The following is a 19,823-nucleotide window of genomic DNA, read 5'->3' as shown; positions in this document are numbered from 1 at the left end:
GGTCTTTTCTGTTGCAGGTTCAGATAATCAGGGTTTAACATCATGATCTTGGGAGAAACTTGGTCTGAACTACTATTAGTGGGACTTAAAAAAAAAAATAATAATAATAATTAATCTCAAGCCCCACCGCACTACTAAGATGTTTGTTACAGCAGAGCTAAGTCCCCATTCAGGATCCGTGTACCATCTTGCTAGGTGCTTTACAAACATACAAGCAGACATTGTCCCTGCCACCAAAAAATACAAAGGACCGGGGAAGGTCTACAACAGGGGTAGTCAATAGCGGACCACAGGCCAAATCTGGACACCCAGACATTTCTGAACGGACCCCAAAATCTTTTTATTGGCTTATCATCATTGGCTTTTTAATTATTATTTTCTCTGGAGTCTTGACCTTGACCAAGAAATTTGGACCTTGCCAAAAAATAATTGACTACCCCTGGACTACAACATACAGATTACATACTGCTTGTTAGTTCTAGCTTTTTCTTTTAAAGCTGTATTTATGGTTAAATCTTGATTAATTTAAAAAACACAATTTGAACAATGCCTTTATCAGGTGTATATTTTTGCATTTAATCCTAGCTTTTTTCTGTTGATTTATAATTAACACTAGAATATGAAAACTCTTGCCTTTTTCTAATGTGTTATATTTAACCATACCCATCTCTTCTTCTATCTGTTAAAAATATTTTTAATCCTTGCCTATTATTTTAGTGTATTTAACCCGTAGCCTTATTTTAAAAATTTTAACCCTTACCATTTTCAAAATATATTCAATCCTAGTCTTTTCATTTACTTACAAATTATTTTTACGTTTATGCTTTAGTAACCCTCACCATTTTAAAAGTATATATCTAATCCCAGTTTTATCTATTAATATTAAAAACATTAAGTCTTGCCCTTTATTTAATTTAACCCTAGGCTTTTACTATGTTTGTATTTACTCAGAGCCTTTTCTATTTAATAACTATTTTTACATTTATTTTTTTAATGTACAGATCTTTTTCAGAAGAGAGAGTAAAACAACTGCAGATTTAAACAATTATAATTTAGTTCATGGAGGGCGAAAAAAGCAACTTGGATCTCATTTCAGACCTTTTTGCCTGTACTGGATATTGAATAAACCCAGTGAAATATTAATTTTGCCACAATTAAAGGTTTGCTACGATCACTACAGATGAAGGTACCGAACCTACCAACACTTGTGCAGGTGCCCACCTTTATCCATGTGAGTACTCCCACTGTCTGGAGCGATGCCAACTACCATCATCATCACGTTGGGTTAAACGTGTGGCTAGATGGAGCTACTGTGTGAACTGCTTGTCCTGTAGCATTAATATGTTCACTGCCACCACTGTGTTCCTTAGAAAGTACAGCACATGAGAAAGTGGACTTCTTCAGAAATCATTTCTGCCCTACACGTTTTACAAAAATCTGCATCTTCTGGGATGCAAAGATGGAATCAGTATCAGAAAAGCTGTCTGAAATTCTTGCAGACCTGACACGGAAGATCATTACGTAGACAATTCTACAGGAGAAGCTCCTAACTAACAAAATACTGAATCAAAAGTAGCTCTTCAACAGAAGGAAAGATTACAAACTCTGAAAAGCCAAGTGTGGACTGGAAATGTGTGGATTCTAGGCTTTCCAAACAATTTTGATACTGTACCCTAAGTTATGGGAAAACATCTCCAAAAAACTTTTTGAGAGCAGATACCTGAGATGCATCCATCTATGATGAAAGAAATACAGAATCCCAATGAATGCATCTGGAAATATAGGAAACATCATTATAGTTTCTGTCTGATCCTAAAGGAAGTAGGCGACACTGCTTCCAAAAGACAACAAAATCTAGTTTCCACGTGATCCCAGTCCTATTAAACAGGCCCAGCATAAGGAAGCCACCATATTGTTCCATGCACAGTATTATTCATGAGGAAATATATATTACCTGAGACACTGATTCTGCTGAGTTTCATCTGGAAATTATTCTTTAAATACAGTTAATCCTGCCCTTAGCATGGGGGGGGCTAGACTAGATGACTTCCAGAGGTCCCTTCCAGCCCTACATTTATATGATTCCACACCTATTCTAAACATCTTGAATTCCACTTGCCTGTATTCCATTTCTATTGCAGGGCAACAATGAATTTCAGGGGTATTCCCATCATTTGCCACCTTACGGTAGACAAGCTCACCATCTATTCTGTATAGTTGTGTGCTTTGGCTTTTTTGTCTTGTTTGTTTGTTGTATTATAATTGTTAATCCAGATTTTACTTATTTAAATAGCTTTTGTTTTTTATCAAGTGCAGCATGAGAGGACTTGAATGCTAATATATAATATTTTTCTCTTGTTTTCTGATCTTGTTATGCATTATTCCCAGGACTAAACTAAGATATAAAACATATTAAAACACAAATTTTAATATTTTAATGTCTGATTCTTCTAAAAAAACTGACAACTGTAATTACGTGGAACATACTGTATGTATCTTGTTTTCTGTAGTCTCTCTTTGCCTCTTTCTGAATTGCATTTCTCTATTTGTAAGCCTAAAGTCAATAAAAATAAATTTAAAAAATAAAAAATGGGCATTTCATCTAGCAGACAGTAGTGACTCCTGTGTATCTATTTCACGGGTAACTGAGCTGACAGAAACACTGTTATAAGCCACCATGTTAATCACTCTGCTCTGTATGCACATTAGGCGATAGATTCTCTTTTGCAATGCCTGGACACTAACTCACATTAGTGTTAATGGGATTCATGTGTAGGCATCAAGAGAAGAATATTCCCACAAGGCTGAATTTAAAAAAAAAAAATTCAAAATAGTCAAGACATTGCCACTGAATATTTTAAAAAACGTCTTCCTTCACGTGTGCTGATCCACTGCCCTTCCAACTGAAGAGGGTCAGATGTTCCCTGCGGACATTGCTCTCCACCCAATACTGGAGTTGGGTGCATCCGCCGCAGGCTTCCCAGGATCTGCCAGGCTTGCCTGTGAACTTGCCTCCCAGTAGTGTCTGATGGCTCAGCAAGCTTAGCACATGAACTCTCTCCAAGCAACCCATGTCTTAGTCTTTTGATTCATACCTTAAAACTTTTTATATGTTGAGATTAACTTCTACCTTTGTGGGTGGGTCTCCCATGATTCCCCTTTTAACCTCTGTTACTAGCAGCAGGAGCTGCATACCAATCCCTCTAGAGTCTGTTAAAGCTGTTCCCATAGAGCTAACTGGAAAAGTTCCCTACTCCACCACCCAGCATCTCAGACCAGCCCACCCACCAACATATGGAGATTATATAGAGGGATTTGTTTTAAAAAAAAAATGCTTGACACTTTAGTCCACACATCTCTGAAGCCCACCACCCCAGAACATCCAGTGAAGTCAGACTGATTTTATAAGAGACTTGACTGAAGCTGAGATCCTGCCCCTCTCTCCACCCCCGCGTAGCCCTCACACTTGTGCATGCTCGTGGCAGGGAAGCAATGCAGGAGGTTACCTGAAATTTCTAATCTTTTGACAGAAGGAAACTGCATAACCTTAATTCTCACAAATCTTTAAACACACAAAACAGCACAAAATGCCCTAGCTTGGGTTATTGACATTTTCTTATTTTTTTAATGCAACCTAAACGTTTGATGGCAGTTAATGCCTGATGTGTATGCACAGCAATGCTGTCAGCAAGAGGCATGCAGAAGAGCAAGTCATCTCCAAACGAGTGAGCAGGTTGGCTCCCTGCTGCTGATTACAGCCATATTACTGAGCTGTTTTACCTCTCTCTTTTTACTAAGCTGGTTTTTGATGGGGTATTCTATTTTTTGCAGCTCCAGTGAAGTTTTTATTACTTCACAAATGCGAAAGTTTTTCCAATTAATCTACTAAGCACAAAACAACATTTATTTCAGTATCGATACAGGAATTTTTGATCAAAAGAAAGCAGAGGCAAAGAATCATTTTGACACAGATTCACTACAACAAGCCTGTCCAATTCCTTCAACAACAAAAAATGTATGGAGTCTAACTTGGTATATTAAAAAATTGGGTAAATTGTTTTAATTTGTAGTTTACACATAAATTATTCTAGATACTGGAGTGAGGCAGAAACTTAGTGTACAACAGTAGATATCATGGGATAAAATTCACAAATATAAGTATCCAGACTGGTTACTTGGCTAGGCTCCAGATAAAACATTACAGTTAGACATTTATTGTGTATCAATAGACCCTCAAGTAGTTCACTGACTTGAATTGGACTTTACACTTGTTTAAGTAGTTTACTGAATCCGTTACCCTTAGAAACTTTAAAAACTTTTTATTTAAGGTAAAAGAAACAATTGCCTCTCTCAAAACTAACAGAATACTTAAAGGACAGAATTTATTCAATTTTACATAATATTGTTATGTTAGGAGCTGGGGTGTTCACATGGATATTGTATGTTAAGTTACTCATTTAAAAAATAGCATTGACTTTGCTGAAATATATTGCACATTAATCTAATGAAAATAATTATATTCAGTTTTTGTTAAAAAAATGGAAAAACGTTTAAAAGAAAAAATTCCAGGGAAATTCTCCATGCCATGCCAAGGGAGATCACATGTCTTCTGCAACACAAACTGGAGTCATGCTGCTAAAACCTTACTCTTCTCTCAGAACATGCGCTCGCTCTGCCTAATGCCTTACGTGTAGAAACGTCCACTGCACCATCCTCAGATTGTACTGCAAAGTACGGTAGACCTATGCCAAGTTTTGAAATGTGAAGTACAACTTTTCCTAAGAACCACCTCTGTAAAATGGCCTTTAGTTATTTATATGTAGCTGTAAGAACAGCCAGCATGGGAGCTATCAATTAACAAGAGATGAGTTGCAAATACTGATTTGACAAGTTATTAGCTTTACAGCACTGAGTGAAGTGCATTCCAGTTGCTGACACTGACAGACGTACTGAAGCTGGCCTCTTAAAATCCTCCCTAGTCTCTAAACAAAGCCTTGAACAACTCTGCCTCACAGCCTTTTGGGAATAGAACTTGCCTCTGCATCAGATTATCAAAAAATGCTGACCTGTACAATGTCATTAAAAACTGCTTGTCAAGTTGACATTTAGAACTTTGATTACTCTTAGTTGTGATTTGTTCAATTTCTCAGAAGCTGACTTATATACATCATGAGTAAAATCCGTCATATTTTGTTTGATCTTTCATTTGAAAACTAATATACATTTGAAAGAAGTGCCCTATCGGCAGTATCAACTAATATATCCCTTGTGCATTTGCAATACAATATGATTTATTGAACTGACTTTTTAAACCATACTTTGAACTCCAGCTTATTTGATGGGGCTATGTAAGTGTTCAACCAGCAACGACTGTTCACAGCACGATTATTCTTTACTGCATTTTTCAACCAGGACTTTATATTGTCAAGACAGGAGAGAGACTTATGAGAGTAATGATTAAAACTCCCCAATTCATAGTCGTTTTATGTAGCAAATAACTAAAAAACACAACTCAAAGTATGTTGTCATGGGGCAATAAATAAGGATCAAAATGCAAAAACCTTGGGAGACTACAGCATCTCTTGAAAAGGAAAAGGAAAAAAGAATTTAAAAAGAAGTTCCCTGCATTACTAAGGCTGTGGTTTTTAAAATGAAAGAATTTTAAGTTTCTTATTTGTCACCACTTATGCAATTTGTATATGTCCTGCATTTCATTCAGATAGGAGAGTGATCATCAAATATCCACCTTCACTCTTTTCTAGTCAGTTTCACTTCCTGTTTCTTATACACAAGTACAATGCTGAAATGCTTGAATTGCAAACGTTGAAGGAGAATGGATGATGTTAAAGAACAAAAAAAAATAGGTTTAATTTGAAATACTTATAAAACTTTTCAAAAATACATTCATGGAGCCCTATTAGTACATTTGCACATAAGCAGGGTATACCTACTCAGTGTTCCTACAAGTTTCAATGTAAAATGGACAGAAAAATCAATTCAGATACAAAATATCAATTGGACTAGATTCATTTCCAACCTCAAAGAGGCACAGATTTTGTTGATTTATTTTTTGAGTAAAACATTTTTAAAAAATCTACTGCTACATTTTGGGCTTAAGTGAGCAGGCAACCCCTCTACAACAGAGATTTCAACCCACTGATTTTCATCAGAAAAAATCTCATTCCTAGCTGGCTTAGAGCGAGCAAAGACACACATTAATTTATCCTGGCAGGATTACTCAGAATTCAAAAATACTTAAGCTAAAGTTTAGCATTATCCTTAAAAAAAAATCCAGAAAAATGATTCAGTTAAAATTTTCAATAAAGATAAGTGACATGTTAGCATAAGTTATTATAAATTCCAAGCTAAAATGGCTTTTTCTTCGTAAAAGTATATATCTTGAGTAATGTGTGCATCTGTGGAATATTAGCTGGTAATATTTTCAAATAAATCAATTCAATTTAAAGAAACAAAATACAAACAAGTAATGAATCTAGTCTACTTGTATAACCGGAGCCAACTTGCTACTGGGATGAAGTTCCAGCTATGGAAAAAGAATCAGACTAAGTCTTTGTGGCCTAGGATTTACAAAAGTGGCATATTTGCTGCTCTTTGGAAGATAGCAGTCACATTTTTTCAGGACACACCATGACTTGCTTGATCTTGAACCAGTAAAGCTCCCCAACTTAAACATATCAGCTAAGTTACAGCCTGATCCAACTCCCACTGACCTCAAAGGGATTTGGATCAGGCCCTCAATTCTGACAGTTGAGGCTATGTATAGCAAGAGATACTTGGGAGAACAAGAAGAGTCAGAGCTAAGAATGGAGGAAATTATGTATGTATATTTATTTTTCAAAAAGCAGTACAATGGATGGGAAAGTGCTAATTATCCCAACATATCATACCATCTCTTACTGCTCTTTTCACAACCCAGACAGTACAGTATTCACAGCTTGACATCTGGCTCCTTGGTGAGTTCTACACAGGAAGATTTGGAGTTGCCTCTGGTCATCTCATATGGGTAGGATAATAATTAACCATCTATGATCCCTTGTCACCTCGGATATTTAATTTTGATAAATTTGCACATACTGTCCTGAATAAGTCCAGTGCAAACATATGACAGTGCCCCACAACTAAACAATCCTTGTATAAGATTCCACAACTGAATTGCCAGGATCCAAAAGTCTCTTGGTGAATAGTAAGTTCGGCATTATTTTCTTTTTCATTACAAACTCTTTAAAAGCTAGACTAACCGCACATGTAAACAGCTTTGCTATAATTCTAATTATATGTCCATAACATGTATGCCACAGGCTGACCAGACTTTCACCTACAGTAGTAACATGATATCGGATATTCATCAGAGGAAGAGCTAATTCCTATTGCTACACTAACATTCCATTTTGCAGCTGTAAAGAGAGATGCAATAAGATGGCTTCCAGTTGGATAAACTCTTGTGTGAATTCCAGCTGTTACCACCATGAAGCGAATGAGGGATGTTCTCCTCAAGCAAACACTTTGTGTATACACAAACTCACACCGACAGCTGTTATCATAGAGCAGGTCCTCAAAGAATCAATCCTGAAGCACTTACATGAGAGGAAAGTGATCAGGAACAGTCAGCATGGATTCACCAAGGGAAGGTCATGCCTGACTAATCTAATCGCCTTCTATGATGAGATTACTGGTTCTGTGGATGAAGGGAAAGCAGTGGATGTATTGTTTCTTGACTTTAGCAAAGCTTTTGACACGGTCTCCCACAGTATTCTTGTCAGCAAGTTAAAGAAGTATGGGCTGGATGAATGCACTATAAGGTGGGTGGAAAGTTGGCTAGATTGTCAGGCTCAACAGGTAGTGATCAATGGCTCCATGTCTAGTTGGCAGCCAGTGTCAAGCGGAGTGCCCCAGGGGTTGGTCCTGGGGCCAGTTTTGTTCAATATCTTCATAAATGATCTGGAGGATGGTGTGGATTGCACTCTCAGCAAATTTGCGGATGATACTAAACTGGGAGGAGTGGTAGATACGCTGGAGGGTAGGGATAGGATACAGAGGGACCTAGACAAATTGGAGGATTGGGCCAAAAGAAATCTGATGAGGTTCAATAAGGATAAGTGCAGGGTCCTGCACTTAGGACGGAAGAACCCAATGCACAGCTACAGACTAGGGACCGAATGGCTAGGCAGCAGTTCTGCGGAAAAGGACCTAGGGGTGACAGTGGACGAGAAGCTGGATATGAGTCAGCAGTGTGCCCTTGTTGCCAAGAAGGCCAATGGCATTTTGGGATGTATAAGTAGGGGCACAGCGAGCAGATCGAGGGACGTGATCGTCCCCCTCTATTCGACACTGGTGAGGCCTCATCTGGAGTACTGTGTCCAGTTTTGGGCCCCACACTACAAGAAGGATGTGGATAAATTGGAGAGAGTCCAGCAAAGGGCAACAAAAATGATTAGGGGTCTGGAACACATGACTTATGAGGAGAGGCTGAGGGAACTGGGATTGTTTAGTCTGCAGAAGAGAAGAATGAGGGGGGATTTGATAGCTGCTTTCAACTACCTGAGAGGTGGTTCCAGAGAGGATGGTTCTAGACTATTCTCAGTGGTAGAAGAGGACAGGACAAGGAGTAAGGGTCTCAAGTTGCAGTGGGGGAGGTTTAGGTTGGATATTAGGAAAAACTTTTTCACTAGGAGGGTGGTGAAACACTGGAATGCGTTACCTAATGAGGTAGTAGAATCTCCTTCCTTAGAAGTTTTTAAGGTCAGGCTTGACAAAGCCCTGGCTGGGATGATTTAATTGGGGATTGGTCCTGCTTTGAGCAGGGGGTTGGACTAGATGACCTCCTGAGGTCCCTTCCAACCCTCATATTCTATGATTCTATCCATCCCTGCCTGCCCTGCTACCTTTGGAAAGGTAGACCCTTGTACTCTAATTAAACTATGAAACTCATCCTTGTCATGAAAGAACAGCAACAACAGTATGATCCAATTGCAGAAGCCGAAGCGGTTTTTTTCTTACCAGAGGTTACATGCAAAGTCTATTGAATGTAAACTACCTGATTAATGAACCACTACCCAATGTCGGGAGTGCCCACAGGGACAAGTTGCACTGATACTCTCCTGCCACCAATTTCCAAACTTTATTTTGTTCATCACCTACTGGCAGAGCCTGTCTCTTTGTGCCAAAATAGCATGCAGTGTCTGTGGCATATTTAAACTTGTTCTGTCCTCTATTACTGTAGAGAAAAAGATGGATACGTGTACTGTGGAAACAACCCATACATCGTCAGCACTTAAATAACCCCAGTTCACACATGACATGTGGACTCAAATACATAGAAATGCACATGCCCTCTGGCCAAAACCTGGCCAGCAGGTGATGCATAATCACTTTGAAGAAAAAATACCTCCCAGCCAATGCACCTGCCTTGCTGTGTGCAAGATCTGTGGAGGAGAAAAGAGATACTTGTACATAAGGCAAAAAGGATCAGAATGGATACCCTAGAGCTTTAAAGGTTAGAAAACTAAAAAGAACCAAGAGGTGGGCCAAAAGGCATGTATTGCACAAAACTGCTATGGAAACTAGTTAGATAAAACACCCTACAACCAAAGAGGGGTCCACTGCAAAATTCCAGACAGGAATTGTAAATATATGTCATCTAACTTGATTTGTCACCCAAGACAAATAGCAATCTGCCTGTATGGATATAAAACAAAATATTCTCGAACGGCAAAAAGTAAAAATAAGCCTCTGTAGAAATTCTTACCTTCAAAAGGTCAATTTCTTTAATGCAATCCTGTCTGGCCTTGGCATCCATCATTTCGAATATCTTCCACATAAGACAAAAGTGAAATATTTAAAAAAAAAGGCAAGAAAGCAGATAAGCTCTACTGATTTTAAAACAGCATTGGTGTTCTTGCTCTTCCTTAACTTAATGAATGTAAGTGTCCTATTGCAGTCACCAGACTTGCATGTGGTTGACATATTCTTTGTTTTAAAACCACTACGAAGCAGCAAAATTAACATTAGCACCTTTTGGCAACATGCTAAATAGTGGGGAAAATGAGATTTTAGTTTGTAGATGTTTTGCCTATTTGGTGACCTTAAAAAAACAGTTACTTAATTTAACACTGTTTTCACATTGTGCATGAAATATTTTATATATATATTTCTATTCTCTCTTTAAACAATTCAAAGTTGTTTTTCTTTTCACAGATTCCCCTCCATTAATTAAGAGTAATTAGTATTAATATTCATTCTCTAATAATCAGAGAGCAAGTCACTGGTAATAGGAATTTTAAAGATACGTTGAAGGATTAAAGGCAAATTTCTTCAAGAAAAACACTGTTCTAAACACTGTATGGTATTTTAATCCAAGTTTGTAGTATATTTGTGTGACGCATCTTCGGAATTTTGTTTTACACAAATATAACTAATTATAGTAGAAAGTAAAATAATTTCTTTTTATTTAATTGCGTTCCACCAATGAAAGTCTGGCCACTGAATATCTTTGTTCATCATATCAGCTGCTCCTCTACTTCTAAATACTAAGGACTCAGATGAGAAGAGCAGTGAGCCAGCGTTTCCATCTCTAACTTTATGTCCTCAACCATCTGCCCCTTTTCAGTCATCCGGCCTTTCATCACACTCAATATTCTCGTATGATAGCCCATGTCAAGAGGCCAGAGTCTTAATTTTATGGCTATGCTCATTAAAACCTTTGGTTTTATACATATCAATCAAAAACTAAATGACCATATTCTAATAAAAAATAAAGGAAAATTAATAGTAGTATGAAATGACAATCCTTTTTACACTGGTGATATTGGAAGTGTCTAGCCATTCCTAGATGCAATGGTCACAAGGGGTCAAGATTAGGCGGCACAAACACATTAACTCGAATCTGGTCAAGATGGAAGCTGGATTTGTCTGCCCTATATGGAATACCTGAAGAGGGCAATTAGGAGGAGGAAGCAGAGAGTCAGGGCTTCGGTTCTACTCCCAGTTTATACCACTGACTCACTGTGTGACTAATTAAATCAGTTAACCTCTGTCTTCATGTATCCATCTGTAAAATGGGTATGATAGTACTCACATACCTCAAATAGGCCTTATTCTTCTTAATTAGTGTTTATGAAATTGAACCTTTCAAAGGGGTTGCTCTATATGGGAGCCAAAATAACTAATGTTTATGAAGGCAATTAAGTAAAAAAGGACTTCTAAAACAGCTTTCTGCTCCTCTGGTGAGAGAATTCTCAAGGAGAAGCTAGGACTTCACCTGTAACATCTGTGCAAAGTAAGCAGACATCTCAGAAATCTTCCTTTTACCTGCAATACAATAAACTACAATTTTAAACGCTCACCTGAACTTTCTTTAATGCCACGGTTTTTCTGTCCAGAAGGCAAGTTGCTTTGTAGACTTCACTGAATTGCCCACGGCCAATCTTTTTCTCTATCTGAAAATCTGCCAAGGTGCAGCGATATGGGTATGACGTCAAATGCCTCTGCTTTTTCAAAAGAAATAAAAACAGCCACTGAACTAGACAAATCTGACAAAAACATGAGCATGTATTTCTCCATCCCTCTCGTTTTCTCACTCACAGATAGCACTTTCTATGGCTTGATAATTGCACCTAAGCACTCTACGTGGGAGCATGAAAAGCCAGCAGGCCAAAAAAAACCCTCTACTTTATGGAAATAGGCTGAATTTCTCTCTTCGATCACGACTTCCCCTTTCTGCTTCAGATCACTTACAGTTCAAACCACCTTGCAGAGTACCGAACAGTGAATATTCAGTGTGGCTGAAAAAAAACCCAGCACAGATCCATAATGTTCCACAAAATGTATCTGTTTACAAAAATAAACTGTTCATGGAATCAAATGGATCGACTACATGTTAACGCAAACAGATCCCCCAAATAGTTCATAAGATTGTTTTACAGGTCCAATGGGCATAAGGAACATACACTTTCAGATGAAATTAAATAAAACCGGTCAACTTATCTAATACTTCATTTGAGCATGCAAGAATTTAAATTTTTCTGTAGTAACTGCAGCAACAAAATTTGCACTCCATAACACGGGCAAACATTTTCACTTCTTATGCATTTCTGTGTATTACCCATTTAAAAATATTACCCATAGAAAACCCAAACATAAATCTGAGCACATTAGTTAACACTGATTATTACAGAACAACTGCACAGAAAGAAGCAAGTTTAAAACTGCAAACATGCTAATACTTTTGGTCTTATTTCTGATGTGCAAAGAACTGAACCTTAATCTATGGACAAAAATTTATCTGTCAATATATTCATTTTTCGTCTAATTCCATTGATGTTTCTAGTGCATCTAGTTTAGTTAGTTAAAATAAGGAAAAAAGGAAATAAAGAGTGTGCTGGTCTCCTGTGTAAATAACTAATTAGGCCCAAACTGCTGTCTCCCCAGTTACTTGCCCTCAAATCAACTTTGCATATTATTTTCACTAGGGACAGATTGAAGCCTATTTTTGAGCAGTATCAGGTAAACATGTGGTTAGGCAGGTATATACAGTATAACAAGCATTATGTACTGCACAGACCAGGAACTACTCCCTAGAGCCATTCTGGTCTCTTCTATAATTAACATGAGTGCTAACCAATGTTTAAGAACTAAATTAATGACTAAAAGTTGCTGTGCATGCCAAGCACAGTATTTTTAACCTTCAATATCTTAAGCCATTTTTGAGTTATTGTAACAAAATAAAACAAAATTAGACCAGTCTGTAAATCAATCCTGTGTAAACTTTCATTCTTTAAATATAAATTATTTACAATTGAGGCCATAGTTGACAATCCCAGCAAAGGTGCCCAGGATTGAGCAGGATATGAAAACTACATTCTGAGGTGAGAAGCCAGTCCCACCTACTATTGCCACGGCCTAACCTCTTCTGTGGATAAAACGTATTGATCAGTCCAGTACTGCTTGCTAGCACTATGTTCAGGGCAGTATAGAATCTCTTTGGACTTTATATTTGTTCACAAGTCAGATTACACTTCCTTCTTTGCAACATCGGCAGAAATAAAAGTTACTAAAATATACAACTCAACACTAAAAAGTATTTTTAAAAATACCTTCCAGGTTTATAGCTGTTTGCTCAATTCTGAACTATAACCAAAAATAATGTAAATATCATATATTCCTCACACAAAACACTGTAAAACTCCATGTTCCTCAGCTGGAATTTTTGAGATACATGAGCTAAGAGATTGTTGAGCATTACAGTTTGTATATCAATGTCAAACCACTTTCAGGAACTACCATCACATTGACAAATACAGAACAACAACAATGGAATGCTATTCCACTGGAGCTATAGGGAAGATGAAAGGACAGGTTGTAGTAAAGACTAGGATATACAAAGTACAATTCTGTATAATAAATTCTCAATTAAAAAAATATCCAGTCCTTTCATCCTTTGTCCCCTTTTCCCCATGTCACTTTGTAGCTGGCAATATGTTTTGTTGCTACACCTTCTAATACATGTCTAAACTACTTCCCCATTACAGTCGTTCCAGGGATTGCTAAATGAGCGTTAAAATCCAGGATAATTCTCAAAAGACTACACCATTTGTGAAATATACATATGGGTGGTTATGAATTCCAGCCAAGATGAAACTATCTCAATACCATAAGGTTCAGTCAAAGTCTCCTAATGCAAGTAGGCACATGGTTGTGAATTTAACTCCAGGTCATCTTCATCAACTTTCCCAGTTTAATGACAGGTTTCAGAGTAGCTGCCATGTTAGTCTGTATTCGCAAAAAGAAAAGGAGTACTAGTGGCACCTTAGAGACTAAAAATTTATTTGAGCATAAGCTTTCGTGAGCTACAACTCACTTCATCGGATGCATCAAACTTATGCTCAAATAAATTAGTTAGTCTCTAACGTGCCACAAGAACTCCTTTTCTTTTTCCCAGTTTAAGTGCCCTAAAACAGCAAAAACACTCATCTTCCCATAAAGTGACACTCACAGTAATTGGTTTTGAAACATCAAAGCCAAGGGTGAATTTTTCCACCCCCAGAACTCCTAAAGACTCTTACCCTACTATCTGAAATTGATTTTATTACTCTGGGCTGAAGAACCACAATTAGATTTTAACTCAAGTACAATAATTTATACAAACAATTAGGTTAATTAACGAGTGGCATTTAGTTAAAAAAGGTCAGTCATGTGGAAATTGGAAGCTAATTACAGGGAGTGTTTTCTTTTAACCATTATATTCTACGGCTTCATTTCTTTCCTTTCCCAAAAATCTGTACTTATATGGAACACAGGGTGCTCTTCCACCATACTCCTCATGTGGGCTGTGATCAAAATGTTTGTTTTATTCAATAAGATGAACAGGCTTATCAAGAGTTTTGCTGTGTCATATCACGTTTACAGGTTAGGATGCACTGCTATTAAAATTATAACGATTTTACAAACAAAATTATAACAGGGCAAATTTCTCCTCTGAAGTGCTGCACTGCATATTCCACACTTGTAGGGCAATAGAACTGTCACAGATACTGTTTGGAGAAGAGAGTTTTGGCCTAAGGTTTGTCAGGTATGTACAACAATGTTTAGGCAACAGCTGCTTCAGCATCCTATGAAGTATTGTTTCATTTACTCATTATAAGTCTAAAAATGTCCTGCTAATATTAGGAGCAATTGGGAGGTTGTATAGAGTGAACTATACTAGCCAACATTCATATTCCAGAGCCATGGCAACTATTTAAATTTACTTTCTATGGGAGCATAGTATGAGAATTCTAATTCTACTCCATAGTTACAATCAGATTCTGGGTAGATACATTTTTCTTCTCAGGTTAGCTCAGAAGAAGAAGAGAATACACAGATTTGGCCACAAATATTTGCCCCACTTGGTTGGTAAATATCTTACTATGGAAGCTTTCCTCCTGTTCTGTCCCTACACAAATGCACTCCAATGAGGGTGGATTCATTCTGCTATTCTTTGATATACAGTCAAATTTTCGTACTAACTGAATACGCCAAGATTAATTTAAACAAGGTGTCTCACTGTTTAAACACTCAACATGTGCTTATTTAAAGAAACAATCAAAAGCTGCAATTGTAAATAAGTGCCTCCTCACAGAGCACCTACTGAGTAAGAACTGGATGTTTGTGCAAGAACTTTTATAATTAGGGGATCTGTATTTCAGAGCACCAGAATGACCAGAAGGAATTGCTGTACTACGTGGCAATATGTGCCTACCACAGGACTCTCCTGTTCAGATGTTATCATCTCAAGGAAGTTATTTCAAGAAACATTTAAAAGAAAGATACAAGCCTAGTAAAAAAATATGGCCTTTGCTTATGTCAATAATGATATCAAGTACAGCTAGAAACATGCCTGCTGATCTGCTATTTTGGTTTCACTCCACTAAGACAACAAATGACAGCATTTCCAACCAATTATTTAAACTTACCATCCTTACAAGGCATTGGGCTATGTTTGCACAAACCCATTGTTTGAAATTTACATAGACTATGAAACTGTGATCAAAACCAAATTTGTGTTCTACTAACTTGTAAATCATCACACGTGCTATTACCTAGCCATACACATGATTACTCCTGAGGGCATTCTGTGCCAAAAAATTAAAAATTCCGCACATAATATTTTAAAATTCTACAAGCTGTATTTGTCAATAAATAAATGCAGAGGCTCCAGCATGGCAGTGGGGAGCATAGGCCACTGGCTGCAAGAAGGTGGGAGATCACTGTGCAGCCTCCCAACCCTTCACCCAGGGGACACAGACTCAGTGGTGAAGCTGCACCCAACCCTGCACCCAATCCTGTCCCAGAAACAGCCTGGGGCCATGCCTCTCTGGGCCAGGTGTGAGGCAAGCAGGCTGAACCAGGCAAGATCCAAATGTGGAGGGGCTCATTGTGGCGGAATCCAGGTGTGGGGTGAGAGGATTCTGTGTGGGACAATCTGGGTGCAGGCAGCTCAGTGTGGGGATCTGGATACACAGAGGCTTGTTGGGGGTGGGGGGGGGGTTCCCCAGGTGCAGGGGCAATGGGATTCTGCAGGGGCTTCCAGGTGAAAGTGGCTAGGGCTCAGTGGAATGGTGTCAGAGTCTCAGCAAGGGGGTCTGGGTGCTGGGGGAGTGGAGCTCATCAGGGTGGGGGTCTGGGTGCAGCTAATTGGTGATCAGTGGTATGGAGGTCTGGATGTGGGGGCTCAAGGTGGTGCAGGGGTGGGGCTCATCAGGGTGGGGGTTTGAGTGCAGGGAGCTCACTGAAAGGTGGTCAGGGTGCAGGAGTGGGGGTCTGGAGGCAGGGGGCTTCAGATGAAGGGGCTGAGATTCAGTGGGGTGGGGTTCGGGTATGGAGGGGTAGTGGGGGTTCTGGGTGTACAGGGTGAGGCTTGGTGGGGGTGTCTGGGTATGGGAAGTCTGGATGCACAGGAGTTGGGTGGATGAGGGAACAGCTGCCTGTACAGTGACCCCTCTCCCCGCAGCTGAGAAACAATGGGGGCAGGAAGCAGGGGAGGATGCTGGGCTTCCTGCAGCTGGGGGAGGTTTCTGGGGGTGGGTCTGACACAGCCCCAGCCACTGCTTGTAGGGGAAGAGGAAGTCCCGTCCTCTCCTCCCTCCAGCCTGGCTGGGACTAACAGCTGATCCTGGCTCAGGGTAGGAGCCAGTGGATGGGGTGTCCCCAGCCCTGCGGTGATTTACCTCTCTGCCGGCTGCTCTGGGTGCCTGAAACAATGTACCTGCGCAGCTAAGGAGTGGTGCGTGACTGCTCTTGCAGCTTCCCTTTGCTTCCCTGTCAGAAAGTCATTTTTCTGCAAGGAAGCTAAGTAATCTGCGGGGGACATGACCAGGAGTACATGATGGACACCTGAATGCAAGAAAGAGACCCATGTTTAACATGAATAGTAGCCATTTGCTTTTAATAAACTGTCATGCCCTAAATATGCATTTAAAATGTTAATTTATATATAAAAACACTCTTGGTTTAACTGTGTGCCAAAAAATATATCTAGCAACTTCTTAACTTGAAAAATAAATAATGCTAATAGAGTGACGGGGGTGGGGTGGTGTTTTCTTGCTCTCTCTTCCCTCTACCTTTCCTTCCGCCCCACCCCCACCCCAACACTTTTAATATGCCCAGCAGAAAAAAAGCCTGCTTGCCATTCTGGAGTTAACACTGGGTGATGACTGGACACCTCAGCTGATATGTTCTGGCATTCTCCAAGACTACAGCTGCACATTTACATATTGTGACAAAAGTTCCTGCTCTACCTTGGTGGGTCTTGCGCTTACTGGCGGATTTGGCCGCCTTGGAGCTTCACGGCAGCCCTCAGCTTGGCCATTTTTCTGCATTCACAGTCCAGGTCGACTCCTCCTGTGTTTGACCAGGAGTTGGGAGGATTTGGGGGGAATCCTCTACTCCGGGTTCCAGCCCAGGGCTCTGTGGAATGCAGCTGTCTAGAGTACCTCCTGGAACAGCTGTGCGACAGCTACAACTCCCTGCGCTACTTCCCCATGGCCTCCTCCCAACACCTTCTTTATCCTCACCATAGGACCTTCCTCCTGGTGTCTGATAATGCTTGTACACCTCAGTCCTCCAGCAGTCCGCGTTCTCACTCTCAGCTCCTAGTGCCTCTTGCTCCCAGCTCCTCACACACACACCACAAACTGAAGTGAGCTCCTTTTTAAAACCCAGGTGCCCTGAGTTAGCCTGCCTTAATTGATTCTAGCAGCTTCTTGATTGGCTGCAGGTGTTCTAATCAGCCTGACTTAATTGTCTCCAGGAGGTTCCTGATTGTTCTGGAACCTTCCCTGTTACCTTACCCAGGGAAAAGGGACCTACTTAGCCTGTGGCTAATATATCTGCCTTCTATTACTCTCCTATAGTCATCTGGCCCAACCCTGTCACAATATGCAATGACCTAGATTTGCATTTGCTATCACAACCTATCAGACCTAATTAAAGTAATGGAGTTTTCATATAAAATAGGAGAGGATGTTAGATTACAGCATGAACCAAAGAGCATGCTCAGGTCAGATCAAACCATACCAAGGAACTCCCCATTGATTAGTATAGTGTATTTTTCCATATTCCTATTTAAAAATTAACCACTTCCTATTTGTTCTTATATCTAATGCTAACAGTGACTTCTGTGTGTGTGTGTAATTCTTCTGACTATTGATATAAAGGAAAGGAACGCACTTGACTTGGCTGGTAAATACCTACCTAGGAAAATTTCTCTCCTAGTCTGATGCTTATACAAATATATTTCACTAATTTCATTATTTAAGAGGAACTATGTTTTCCTACGTCCTTTTCAGTTCAATCCCCAACAATACTGTTCAACAAGCTGTCAAAGAACAGACAGAACTGTAGAAGTAAAAGTCATGGATTACAAGCGGATCGAGTTGCAAATGTACAATTCTGTAAAACTAAAAAGTAAGCTCAGCTGACCCTTCCACCACCATCAGACACATGTATCCTACCTAGGGGGCCTTCCACATTTCCAAGAGTGCTTCAGTCTGAGTGCAGGTGCCAATGTTTGAAGGAATATGAGACAGAACCTAGCAGTGGATCCTTCAGAGCGAGCTTGACACACATTGACGGGGCAGCCTTGTATTTAGTCATTTTTTGAATGTTCAGAGTGTGAGAGAAATTCAATAATCTTAACAATCTTAATTCCAGAGCAGCTGTAGGACTGGATCTAAACTGGGGGAAAATAAGATACACAATAAAGTAGCATTTTTTCTACTGTGCCATAAAAGAACAAGACAAAAATTAAGCTTAACTATAACCCTCATTCAAATAAAGCAGATACTCATTTTTAAGGAGAAAGCCAGAGATCATTCCAAGAATCAGACTGGGCAATGTCTCTGCAGCATGCATTCCTTGTGAACAACAAATCTCAAAGTCAGGGGAGAACAGTATGGAAAAAAGCAACCTTCCTCACATGCGTAAAGGAGAAGTTAACCAGATCTTTCAGCACCAAACATTGGTGGTCCATGGGATTTCCTGCCAAATAGGAGAATTAATGAGGTTTTACATTCTAAACAACCTAAGAGAGAAACTCCTCAGAGACATACGTAATAAGATGACTAATTATATCAGCTGCAGTGATATGAACCTTAATTATTAAGGAATTTTAGCCTATATACATGTCAGAGTGCAAAACAGTTCAGACAGATAGGGTGATGGTAGATGGATTCCTACTTACAGATTTATATATTTACCCCTTTGTAGTAGTGCTTGGAATACAGCGATGGAGGCTCTGTTATACTGACACAAGGAACTACACTCAGAAGGCTCCTCAGTTCCTCTAAGAAAAAGCCAACTTTCTAATATATTCATGTTCAGCAGCTAGGCTAAGTTACTCTACAAGACAGGGTGCAAAATAGAACAGAGACGCCTCTGGGCTCTTACAAATATGTTCTTTTTTTTGTAAGGTCCACACTTCCCAACCACAGGGTACAACACACGGATCTTATTCCTTATCAAGCCATCAGTGCCTTTCTCCACAAACTACTGCAGAGATGGGGAAGTCATAGCAACAAATACGGAAGTGGAAGAAACCAGTGGTAAATAACGCTTTCTTTCTGCACATGCATGTGTACACACATCTTAGAATGCACAGGTGCAGCATATGTCTTTCAGTGCTTCCATCCAGCACTAAATGTCTTCCATCCAGCATTAAAATTGTTCAACCTTTCCTGAAGGACAGCAGCTATCACCATGCAGAAGTAAAGAGCCACAAGGTTTGGGGAGAATTTTTGGAGAATTTTGAAATGGGCACCTAAGGTTTT

The 19,823-nt window shown here is 39.4% G+C and overlaps 1 protein-coding gene across 4 annotated transcripts in view; it reads right to left on the bottom strand.

Moving 5' to 3' along the window:
• The window catches only part of NEK6 (NIMA related kinase 6), a 111,330-nt gene that overhangs the window by 41,184 nt on the left and 50,323 nt on the right, over positions 1 to 19,823 (bottom strand). For 3 of the 4 annotated variants that reach the window (XM_077835783.1, XM_077835782.1, XM_077835784.1), the window contains 2 exons: positions 11,364 to 11,507; positions 9,767 to 9,829 (listed from right to left, as the gene is read on the bottom strand). In XM_077835783.1, the coding sequence (XP_077691909.1) occupies positions 9,767 to 9,829; positions 11,364 to 11,507 (207 nt within the window). The remainder of the gene's footprint in view (positions 1 to 9,766; positions 9,830 to 11,363; positions 11,508 to 19,823) is intronic. The other variant, XM_077835785.1, reaches the window with a different exon arrangement.

Source organism: Eretmochelys imbricata, chromosome 16 (assembly GCF_965152235.1).
Source record: "Eretmochelys imbricata isolate rEreImb1 chromosome 16, rEreImb1.hap1, whole genome shotgun sequence".
Lineage (NCBI taxonomy): Eukaryota > Metazoa > Chordata > Testudines > Cheloniidae > Eretmochelys > Eretmochelys imbricata.
Note: the sequence above shows the minus strand (reverse complement) of the source record. Positions and strands in the feature narration are given on the sequence as shown.